The sequence below is a fragment of the Mycteria americana genome, chromosome 5 (genome assembly GCF_035582795.1).
Source record: "Mycteria americana isolate JAX WOST 10 ecotype Jacksonville Zoo and Gardens chromosome 5, USCA_MyAme_1.0, whole genome shotgun sequence".
NCBI classification, from domain to species: Eukaryota; Metazoa; Chordata; class Aves; order Ciconiiformes; family Ciconiidae; genus Mycteria; species Mycteria americana.
In genome coordinates, this window is record NC_134369.1 from 6696015 (window position 1) to 6708433 (window position 12419).

The 12419-nt window shown below is 35.6% G+C and overlaps 1 protein-coding gene across 1 annotated transcript in view; it reads left to right on the top strand.

Moving 5' to 3' along the window:
• ANO3 (anoctamin 3) overlaps window positions 1-12419 on the top strand; it is a 215042-nt gene that overhangs the window by 154546 nt on the left and 48077 nt on the right. Inside the window, exons 6-9 of the mRNA XM_075501427.1 lie at window positions 670-770; window positions 5134-5178; window positions 10616-10747; window positions 12146-12252. Coding sequence (XP_075357542.1) covers window positions 670-770; window positions 5134-5178; window positions 10616-10747; window positions 12146-12252 — 385 coding nt within the window. The remainder of the gene's footprint in view (window positions 1-669; window positions 771-5133; window positions 5179-10615; window positions 10748-12145; window positions 12253-12419) is intronic.

Sequence of the window (12419 nt, forward strand, 5' to 3'; positions counted from 1 at the left end):
ACATCTGGAGAAGGGTGTAGAACTGAAGCATTCATAAGAAAAGATAAATATAGGAACCTGTAATGCTGAAACTCTTGGTTTATGTACAAATAAATTAGTGATAAAAAACATTCGTGTAGAGTATTCCTTGTAATTTTACAAAAAATCTTAATTAATACAGAGATCACATTTATAAGTTCCTGGCAGATACTGCAATTACTTAACCATTCCCCAGAATTACCATTTTGGCAGTGGGACCTGCAGCCTTCTCTCAGCTGTTGTTATGCCTCTAGCAGCTGAGCACTATTCTCCTTAAATGGGAGACACACAGAATGGTCTTCAAACTGCTCATCTAAGATGATTTTGAGGAGACTTAAAACTAATTCATTGATTCCATGTCAAAAACCGCTGCATAAAGCCTTTCTCTACTTCTGCTGTGTTTATGAGCAAGGATCTGTCCTACGAATGCCTTTTGACAGTTACTAGTTTACTCATATTACAGGGTCTGGGAGAAAAAAAAAACGTTATTAATTTTCCTTTGTCTAGCTCAGAGCACTTACAGTGTTTCAGACTTGCATGACCACTTCAGGCCTAAAAACAGAATTTGACCCTGAAGAATGCTTTTAGAAAGGTGAATGCCATAGAGGGTTGAATTACTAATATGTATTTATTTGTTACTGCTATTTACAGCCAGCTGTTACAAACAGTGATATCATGTTTGTTAAAATTCACTGTCCATGGGAGACATTGTGCAAATACGCAGAAAGAATGAACATCAGGATGCCTTTCAGGTATTGTGGAAACTATTTTAAGAAACTTGTCATTTAATGCTTAATGTTAAAACTTCATTACTTAACCTTAAGGCTAAAATGCAGTCTTTGCTGCATTGTGGCCAGGCATGCTTATATTTAATTTAGTGAGAGGATATGGAGAGAGGAGAGGAGAAACAAATAATAGGCACTGTTCTTTCACATTTACCTGTGGTACTTGTTTTCAAGCTTGCCTTCCAAGTCAAATTGAGCGTATGTCTTTAGAAAATAGTGTTAATAGTTCACACATTGTTTTGGATGTCCTTGGCAGAGTTTCAGGTATTCTCCATCTGAGCTCAAGTATTATCCATGATTTTAGGGTATTTATGAAGTCTTACCCAAAGGCAAGTGAAATGAAAGAAATAGCTGGTGTCTTCTGTGTCTCCAATAGAACACATATTGGCATACTTTGGAGAAGACGAGATACCTCTATTTCTTGGCCCTCTAGCTTTCCTTTTGCAGAATAATGAACTAAACGGAGTTCCTAGTCTATGTGCTAAACAAATTCTATCATGTGTTTTTGCAATAAATATTTGTTATTTATTTGTAGGACAAGTTAACGTAGTACAGAAGTTCTTAAAGGAGAAAATGTCCCTTTTCAAAGTGATTAATAATGTTCTTTCAGAGACAGAAGAGCATGTAGTGTGCTGTAAACCTCATCAGGAGTTAAAGTGGTAACCAGATGCCAAAGCTGTGTGACTCACGGAAAATACCCTTACAGCACTCCTTTCTCACTTGAATTGCCAAGTGCTCTGTCTTTCACGTCCCTGCTGATTTCAGCTATCACAATGTGGCTCTCTTGCATTGGTCCTAAGCCAGAAACAGTCATCACGAAGCATCATTTTTGCTCAAAACTCGCTTCAAATAGCCAGTTCTATACTGAGTTTCCACATCATCCCATTAAGCCTTCAAAGTCCTTTCCATAAAAAAAAAAAAAAAAAAATGTTTTCTGTAACAGTCATCTTCCATATGTTTGAGAATATTATTACAGTGCCATTTGAGCTTCTCTAGTTTAAATAATACTTGTCAACATTTTAAATATAGAAGTGTTTGCGTATGTGTGTGCACACGTGAACAATCTAAATTCCAATTCAAAAAATAGTTCTTTCTTGCTTTTGATATTTGAAATCACAAAATTAAGTTAGGATTTAGCAATGGTTTGAATTCTTCATCATTTTAGTAACTTCACAGATCAGTAGTGCTCTTCAGGGAAAAAAAAGGGCTGACTTTTGCAATACTACTTTATTTGGAAGGCTTTTTCTTTTTTCTTTTTTTTTTTTTTGTCTGATCTATGTTTCTTTGTTTCTGGGCTGTTGCTTTAGCTTCCTTTTATCCTGCTCAGTTTAGTACACCAAAAGTACATAAAATGCTAAATTTGGCTGCCTCACCTTGTTGGCAGTTTTGCTGTAAAATGAAACACATTTATTTCGTAAGAAAAAAGCCCACTGTCCACCTCTACCTCCATAATAGAACTGTGAGAAGTAGTAAACTGATCACCATTTCTTTTCTCTTTAAAAAGATTTTAATAGGGATTTAAATGAAATTGCAATCTAAAACTTGTGTGAATATTTCACATAGGCTATTTCTTTAACTCCGTACTTTTTAGAAAATAAAAGTGAACGCAGTTTTATTGTGAACACGAAGTGGACGTAGCAGAATAGAACAAAGTTCTGCTTTGCTCTGCCAGCAGCCAGTCTAAAGGGTCCAATACAGAAGCTGAGCAAATCTAGAGCAGTGTTTCATGCTGCCTTCTCGCTTTCCAGAAGGCCGTGGTTTACAGACTAGCTGAGGCAGAGTTCCTGTCTTCATCTTTGCTTGTATTAGCCCTATGGCTTTTCATGGATGCTAAAATAGCCATCTACACTTCCGTAACAACATCCTGTGACCACGCATTTTATAATTTAATTACATGTTCTATCAATAGCACTTTTGTTTAAGTCTTGAGCTTGCTTATTTAAATCAAACTTTTCTTAACTGGATGGCATATATTGTTTTCCTGAGGTAACTGTTTTCTCCATTCAATGGACAGAGGAGGCTCAAATCATACAATTCTCCCACCGTTACGATGAACTAGAGTCGTTCCCTCCCAAGAAGTTTTAGGTAGTCCTGCGAGGAGCAGGGAGTTGGACTCCATGATCCTTATGGGTCTCTTCCAACTTGAGATATTCTATGATTCTAAGAACAGATTATTTCTCTTAGCCTTTATCTGATTTATCAGTGGCTTCTGACTGTCCATTTTTAATACATAATTGAAGAAGAGAGTAACCTTCCCTGCAGTGCTTTAATGCAGTAGACCCTTTTTCTCTTGCACAGTGTTGCAAAATTTTGGGGTTTTGTTATGGTCACTAAAATATACCATATCTCAGTATCATATATGAATAACGCATGAAGAATTAAACTCATACTTTTTAGGTTCATTGCGCTCAATCCAGGAATCTAAACAAAATCAATAGACTTATTACACAGGTTAAGAAGTATTTCTCTCTGTTGCTGAAAAGTAAAAATGCTTTTTCTGACTCAAGGGACCACCCAGCATCCCAGAACTGTTTTAGCATGGCATTATACCTAAATGTGTTGGCAGATACATAGTATATGTCATATATGTAATATAGATGGAATCTCAGTGTTTCAATTACAAAAGGAAATTTTTCTAGTGTTTCAGAAGGCCCTGTGGTAATCACTGTTGTCTTGTGTATGATTTCAAACAGGATTTATGTTAGCACCAAGGTTAGATCATAACTGAATTATACTTTTTTTAACAATTTATATATATTTTTAAGTATGTGGTCTGTCAGTAGAAATGAAGCTGTGATATATAGTTCTGAAACCCAGACAAAAGGTTAATTTTATCTGTGTCTACAAGTATCTCTTGTGACACATAATCATTATTGTGTGTAATGAATAAATTAGTTGTATCTGTAGCTCACCTGGACTCCATCAGTGCAAAACAGCTAAGGGCAATTAAAGGGAATGAAGGAAGGGTTTTATGAAAAAATGTAATGTCTGAAAATCCTTTAATAATTCTTCATTGCTTCATTTACAGTTCTGCCTAGTAGTACCAAGTGTCAGGCTGCCAACTGCCTGCAGATTGGTAGTTACAGAGTTTTCCAATGGCCAGGTATTTTCTAGGCAACATTTCCTTCCCAATCCTTTTAATATATTCATTTCATTGTTACTTTAATGTAAATAATGCACTTGAACCAATCTCAAATACTGCCCAGATGGGCAGTTGCAGATCTTGTTAACTGTGTATGGTTCTAGGCTAAGAAGTGATGGAGAAGTATCCAGAGTGAAAGTACCATTTTTGTGTGGTGGGGGGGTGTGTGTCTGTAAAATATCAACTGAAAATAATGTTAAACTTCTATATTATTGTATCCAAATAAGCTTGTTTTAAGCTTTCTTTCTCCCAAAAAATAAACCTTGCAGAAGTAGAAAGGATTTAGGAAAAAATTTAAGTAGAAGATGAACTAAGCAAGGAGCAAAGCCCTTGGTGCTGAACTTCACTGTCCCAGTTGAGTCCCATGGTAAAGATACAGATACCCAAGGAATCTGCAAGATTGAGGCCATTGTGTAGTTGAAATGTGACATGAAATGATAGGAGGAGGCCAGAAAAAAAACTGAAAAAATGAAACTAGATGTGTAAAATAATACGTTGCAGCAAATATGTTTCTATATGTTTTCAAAATAACTGTTCTCAGAAGGCTTTACTGGGAATTTCTGGTCTTGTTTCTCTAAGTTGCTACGACAGGTGAAGGGTGGAGAGAAAAGAACTGTTAACATAAAAGTTGTTTGTTGTAGTTAATACTCTTAGATATTTTTTTTTTTAGGGTCGTGTATTGTTCTTCAGTTGGGTGCAAAATGTCAAGGGAAGGTGATGGGATACCACTTAAAAGAATGAAGATAGTATCTAATGGCATTAAGTGCTTATGGTATTCAATGCATAGAGTGCATAAGGCATTTAATAGCCTGTTAATTCTTCTAAAATGAAGTTTCATGAGTTTCATGAAATAAAAGCTAAGAAAGACCGCATGAAATGAACATTAGCATGACACCATTGAACCCTGTCTGATGGGTGTCTTATGAATGAATTATTGATTAGCTATTATTATTAGCTACAAATCTAAAATTTAATTTTGACTCAGGAACAAATTTTGAACTTGAAAATATGTGAAATCACAGCATTTTAATGACTTACTCTATTTCAGTTGCCTTTTTTAAGTGTTTTTCACCTTTCTGCCTATGAAAATGCATGTTTTGAAATGTCCGTTGTTCTTTTATAATGTATATGTCCTTTTCAGCTGTCTTCTACTTGATTATTCTCAGCTGATTTTTGCTGTTCTTTCAGGAAAAAATGTTATTACACTGACTGGAGGAGCAAAACCATGGGCAGGTTGGTGGGTGATGTGTAGCTTCTAATTTTGTCAGGCAGTCACCCTGCTAAAGAAAATCCATTCGCAGTTGTAAATTTATCCAGGAAATTTGGAAAATTAGATTATTTTCCTGAAAACTCAAAATATGTTAGCTCAAAGTGTTAAAATATTCATCTGTAACAAGATGCAGTACTTTAAAGCTTTGCCAGTTCTCATTTTAGAAATGCAAAAGTGTTTATGCCAGGAAAAAAAAAAGGCCTTATCCTGGCAGCAAAGGTTTAATACTGGAGCCATCTCTACAGTTATGTCTGCTGTTACCAAGGCATATTTCTTTAGCATGGAAGATACTTTCAAGTGTATGTCTCAGATTCTGATAGTCAGCTATTTCCTTAGACACGCAAACGTAACTTCTCTCGTGTGTCCTGGTGATCAGGGCTAAATCAACACCACACACCGAAGGCTGTTTTGAATTTTTATCTGATAGCTGACAGAATAACTTGTACGCCGCAGTGAAAGCTGTTTAACTCTCTGGGAGGCAGACACAGGCAAACCTCACCTGTGGCTGCTGCCGTTGTTGCTGCTTCTGTCAGCCAGGAGAAGGGTACAAGAGGACGCAGCAATGGGCGAAAGGAGCCTGGGGGAGCTGGGGAGCGAGAACGGGGGACACTGTGAGCTGTAATCACTCCCCGTTGCTCTAGTCAGACATAATGATGTCTTGTAAATCCTAATTACCTACGGAAAAGATATGAAAATTTTCACATGAGGGAAATCTCCTGAAACGGTTTTCTATCACGGGTTTTCTTGAGATGGATCTTGAGATGAGGTTGCATTTGATTTAGGTTCTCCTGTTGTTACTTTAGATGATGAAGAGCTCTCATTATTTCTCAGGAACAATTTAAGTAGTCTCATGATATCAGTTTGCAAGATGATCAGCTAACAAAAATAGACAAAGCACTGTTGAATGGTAAAGTGAGAAAAATTTAAATGCATAAGCAGATAAAATATATTGAAATAAAACAATCTATAGTATAAATTTACAACTGCATTTTCCCTCTTCCCAGTCCATTCACATGCTTGCTTCATTTTAGTGTGCATTATGAAAAATGTAAGTGATGTACTTTGTAATGCAAAGGCAAAATCAACAAGCTTTGCTGCAAAATTGTCTCATTTCATCTGTAATCCATCTGGTGAGTCCTAGATATTAAATAAATTTATTTTCTTTATTTAGAAGGACAGATGTCTGAAACATGCAATTGAAGTTGCACAGTACCTGTGAACCAAGTAATAAACAATTTTCGTGCCAGATTGATTTTTCATTTGAGACAAATGTTTTCACTTGTGAGAATTTGGGGATGAATATTTTTCTGAACATTTTCTCTGCCACTTTATACAATCCAGTGCACAAAGGAATAGCATGAAGAAGGAGAAAAAGAAGCTATCTCTAAAAATGGAAGCTAACTCTCAAATTGCTGTCATACACATCTCACCATTTTAACTTCTACTATTGTCACTGTTTCTTTGCATCTTACAACTTTTCAAACTTAACTGCTTCTCTGTAACTTATCAAATCTCTCATTAGTATGTCTAAGTTAAGTGGAGTTTACAAGAGCTACAATGAAGAACTATATTAAAATCTTTGTACATCAAAGGTAAAATTTTAAGGCTATAGAGTTTCTATAATTTAAGAATATGAGGTAATACTAGTATATTAGACCCTGCTGTGATATGTACACTTATCTGAATTTATTGACATGCTTATATGGTAGATGTATATATCTATAAATGTCCTTTAAAAAGTCCGCAAAAGATTATTAGGAGCATGAATGAAAGGACAGAAGATAACTGTAACGCTTACTGGTATACTATCTTTCTTATGTGTGATAGCTATGTGCTATCTCTCTACCTTAAAAAAAAACCAAACCCTTAGCATTGTACTTAATCCTATGAAGCTTGAATTCTATTTATAGGGCCACACTATAAAAATAATCATACTCCTTAAGAGCAATATTTGAAAAACCTTCAACAAATCTTTTCAAAGGAAAGGAAGTTGCTAGAAGTGGGACATGCAAGTAAATAATGTAGGTATCAAAAATTGTCTGAACTCTCAGATTTAAAACTGAATAATCTAACGAATCAGTGTTGTATCTGCTATATCAGACACACCAATTTCATGCTGGTTAAGAATGACATTGAGGAAAAGTAAATTAAAAGACAGTTGCCTTAGTATGCAGCTTCACTCTGCCCACTGAAATGTTGAAACAAATTTATAGTTCTAAGGATAGAGAACTGAAAATGACTTTGTTTAGCAACTGAGCTGCAATAAGCTTGCTTTGCAAAAGGACTTTTAAAACCTTTTGGATTTCAATCTGCACACTGAAGGGGAATTGTTAATATCATTCCATCGAACAAATACAGCATCTTTTTTTTTCCTTTTTTGGTGACGATTACGTCCATATATTGAATCTGTCAGCCATAACTTGTTTCCCATTACAAAATATAGTACCATGCTCAGTAATTTGGTGGCATATGGTTGACAATTCTGGCCCCGTCTTGTGTATTTTTGTCAATATATGAGAGACGCAAACAGCGAGCAAAATACTGGGTGGTGATTGCTGTCCAAAATACCTAAGGTACCTGAATTGAGCAACTGCCACTGGTCATCTCGTTCCATGAGTCTGATCAGAGAATTCCAAATTCACCTACACTTTGTTTCTTTGCATTGCAGTCTGCTGAGTAAACATATTCTGCAAGGATTTTTGGACTAAACTAGTTCTGCAAAAAAGAACAACCAACCAAATAAAAGGAAACAGCACAGCATGAAAGTTGAGCAAAGCTGAAATTACAGGCAACTTCATAAAATATTAATCTTTATATCTAAGAATAAAATATAGATGTGTTTCAGAATAATATCCCATAGTCCAAGGTGCATAAAGTTACAATAGCACCAGTTGGAGTGGCATCAGTAAGAGCATACCTGAAGTGCTGCCCACGTCTTTGCAGCACCTGTTCCACTGGGACATTTTTGGTCTCATTGTATGAACTCCTGACTTCATGAGTGACTTCACCAGACCAGCTCTGTCTGATTTTACTCTTATTAGATAGACTACACTGAATAGATTAAGTCAAGAATCCATTAAGTTGCTACTTTTGGCCTAGAAAGCCACTCTGAGTAAGAATGCTAATACTTAGTCCTATGATTTAGGCAAAAAATTGGCTGAAATTTGTCATCACTTCAAATGAAAGCTCCATAAAACTTCAGTTTCTTCTTTAATTGTAAAATAATGTAAGCCAAGAAAAGAGGTGTCTCTTGCTGGATTTTTTTTGTATGGGGGGGATGTGCTTTTCAGTTTAAATATTCTATGCCATCTGAAGGAACTAAGCTTTGGAGTGATCAACCATAAGCAATGTAATGAAAAAGCAATCACACCTTAGATAAAAAGCCTTTTTGCCTCAGAAGAGACATTGCAAATGTAATGTGGACATAATTTTTAATTTATTCCAATACTGTTCTTCATTACTTTGCATGTTAAAAGGAGCAGACATGAATTTTAAAAAAGAGCTAATTTCTTTAAGATAAAAATTATCTACTAATTTTTTTAGATTTTTGGAGGGGGAAAATGATCAAGGCTTTTTACATAGCCAGTTCTAAAAGGTTTTCATAATGAAAAATCTGAAATCAGATGCATTGTTTTTCTGTTCTTCTTCCTGATTCATCTGCATATTTTCCTCATTAAAGAAAAGCCTGGGTTTTGACTCTAAAAAAAATCAGCATGTGTACAGCAGAAAAAAGCGTGAAGAAAATAAAGTGAAAACTGTACTTATATGCACTATGTATAACTTTGTACCAAGAGAACTTCCACTGGAACCAACAAGATAACCAACTCGCACAGTAAGGTATTATTCGAGTAAAGGAGACACTTAGGGGATGTACCTGCCTGGGAACTGTATTCTGTGTTTCAACTTTATGAACAGAGTTACGTTCTTTGGCTCATGATGCTTAGTGTCAAATAGAGTGGTGTCCCTCAAGTGCAGTACCAGTTACATACAGAGTGTGTGCCAGTACCTTGGCAATATATAGCAAGAAGAAAATTTTGAGAATTTTAAATGTCCTTGTAAAATTCTGATCCCACATTTGGCTTAGATTTCTGTCTGACACGGTGTCAAATAGGGGTAGAACTTTTTTTTGCTGCTGCTGATGATAAGAAGTACATTTTCACAAAGGTGGCTTTGCTGCCTGCGAGCAACTTACTGTGTCATCACTTACTACTCTTAATTACGAAATGGGTAGCTGTGCTTCTGCTTAGCACAGGCAATTTAAGTATTCACCTCAGTATTAAGTATTCACCTTATAAAAAAAAATCTGATACTTAGCTTTACACTTTTTGTGGATACGAGATATATATGCTTTATGTATCATGCATACATATTCATTGAGTAGGGCCCAAATCCCGCTGAAAAAATATTATTTAGGGTTATGTTTTTCTAAAATTCAGCCTTTTTCTGGTTCTCTGATATGCTTATGGTGTCATAATGTAGCACTCAAGTAATATGAGACCTACTCCTTAAATACCTGTATGTCATTGCAGTTGAATATGAACAAAATATAGGTCAGCAAAGAGTGCAAAATTGAAGTAATAAGGAGGTAACTTCTAGCATTTGCTTGAAAATTAACTGCACTTCACTAGATTTTCCCCTGTATAAACCATGTCCTGAGATCCTATTTAGGCAAGTTGCCAGTGGAAGAAAGCCCGTTTTGTTACCAGTGTATAATCTAATCAAGGATACAAAAATTATGTTCTGTTTGTGTTTTATAATGTCAATTTTTAGGAAACTGCGTGAAGACGTACCTAGTTTTTTGTCTAAAGGCTGTATAACCATTTCTGTATAACATATCCTTTACTTTATTTGATCTATAAGTATACTGTTTTGTAAGGCAATATCGGCCCTTGGATTTTGATGGAAATTTTGCAGGGGAAGGCTTTATTGAAATCAGAAAACCATAAAAATTTGATCCTGGGCAGTCTCATATTTACCTTAAAATTTTAATGAATTTTAATGTCCGAGTTGCCAGGCAAGGGAGGGAGGAGTTACACTTGCCTTGTCCAGTGGGGCTAGAGAAAGTAATTAGATATATTCTTGAGTAAGGCATAAGCATCTACAATTCTGCCAGATGAACTACCTTGGAAAACCATTTTCCCCAGACTCAATACTGCAGTCCCATCTCAAAGCATAATCTCACAAATTTTAGGATGAGTTGTACTTAGGTAAAGTGTTCAAGATAGATCACAAATAACTACTGCTAATTTTACTCTTAAGTCCTTATTTTCTTTTAGTTACTTAATGTGGAAATTTCCTGCTTTCATTTCATTTCCAGTGTGATGTCACTAAATATGCAATGTTGGAGCTAGAAATAACAAGCAGGTGAGAGCATGTACATCTGATTTCTTATTGTCTCAGTTTGCAGAGGAATATGAGAGAGCTGAAAAGTTGGTTGCCCAGAAATCCAATGAAGCTTGATAAGGAGGCCCTACCTGATCTGGAAGAAACAGATTGCTACACAGCACCCTTTAGCCGTGCACGCATACACCAGTAAGTGCTGGGATTGGAAAGGCAGTGCCAGAGACCACAAGGATTTTTTATTTTCTCACTTCTTCTAAGCAAGTGCCATAGAGGCAGCCGTTAACAGATGGTCACTGGCAAATACCCAGTATCATATTTGATATTTTCTCTGGGTTTTCTCTTAAAGCCAAAAATCTACTCTCTGTTACTTGCTATTTGATGGTCACTCAGTAGTACAGGCAAAAATTTGACTGAAAAATGAACACTGCCTTTTTGGTTTAGAAGTTTTTCTTTCCTTTACACTACAAAATGCAAATACTTGCTCAAGTTTGCTTTGCTTAATTACATATTTTACTTAGGCAAAACCTGAGACAGCTGTTGAAATTGGGAACACCTAGAGGCAAGCTACAACTGGTGATGATTTTTTTCTTTCTTATCAGATCTTTGTTTTAAAAATGCTTTTTCTGAAAGTATAAATACATATACACCAAATAAAAACTGTTTGTGGTCAAATCAGCATGTTAGTGATGATGTAGCTTAACTGTGCTATAAATTTTTTCAGGACACAAAAAGTAAGATTTGAAAATTCTGACTGTTTCTTCATTTTAAAAGTATTTTGTCATAATGCTTTTAGGAGAGAAAAGTTCATTTAAAGTAGAAGTATAAATTAGACTAAATAGGAAATTTTTCTTCTCAGTGAAGAAGCTATATGCTAGTGGATTCACTTTACACTGGAAAGATAGACTAATTGCATTATAATCTCAATTTTTTTTTTTTTTCAGTAATTGACTATATTGCATTGGATCAATCACCTGGTTTTGGTGTTATTTCTCAACCAGCTCAGCTGACTATATTTCTCAACCAGCTTGACCATAATAGCATCACTTTTGGCACAGCTGAGTAGGCAAAAGCTCCTGCATGTCAGATTTCTGGCATCCAGAAACCAGAGCCATCTGGGAAAGGATGCTTTATTTGGCTCCACCCTGGGATTCTCTAAGGGAGAGTGGTTGTGGAGCTGCTAGTCAAGTGTCCAGTGCATGGAGATAATTTTTTTTTTTTTCTAAATAGTAGTCCTTGTAGTTCCATGACACAGGCATCTGCCAACTCGTAAGTAACTTGAATTTGAGAACAACTGCTGCTTCTGAAGATCTCTTTTTAATTAATTATGTACAGAACAGAAATTACCTAGATAGTAGGATATTTTAGAATTTAGTTTTAGTTGCTCTGTTTTCCCAACAATAATCTGTGATGATGCTAAATTTTTTGGACCTGAGAAGATGCTCGAAGGGGTGTAAAATCTTATCTCTTGTGCAGTAGCCAAGGAGGGTAAAGATCCAATAAATCAGTGTAAGAAGAAAACACTTGAGCAGCTATGTTTCAACACCTGTGCATTGTTTGAATATTAAAAGACATTCATTATTTTAATAGTTTTACAATAAACAACAAGGACAGCTTCTTCAGCAATTCCACAAGAAGTAGAATCGTGCATCACATGCTACAGAGAACTAAGTATGAAGATGGAAAATCCAAAATGGGTGAGAACGCTGTATTTTTTTTCCTAACCTGAAGCTATAAAAATTTTACATCTTTACTTGCCTGGAAAAGTATCATTTGAGTAAACTCAATTTATTTTGCCATTCCTTGAAATCTTTTTCCTTCACTCAGTAACAGAGTTGAAGGAATGTCACATCAATTATTTTCT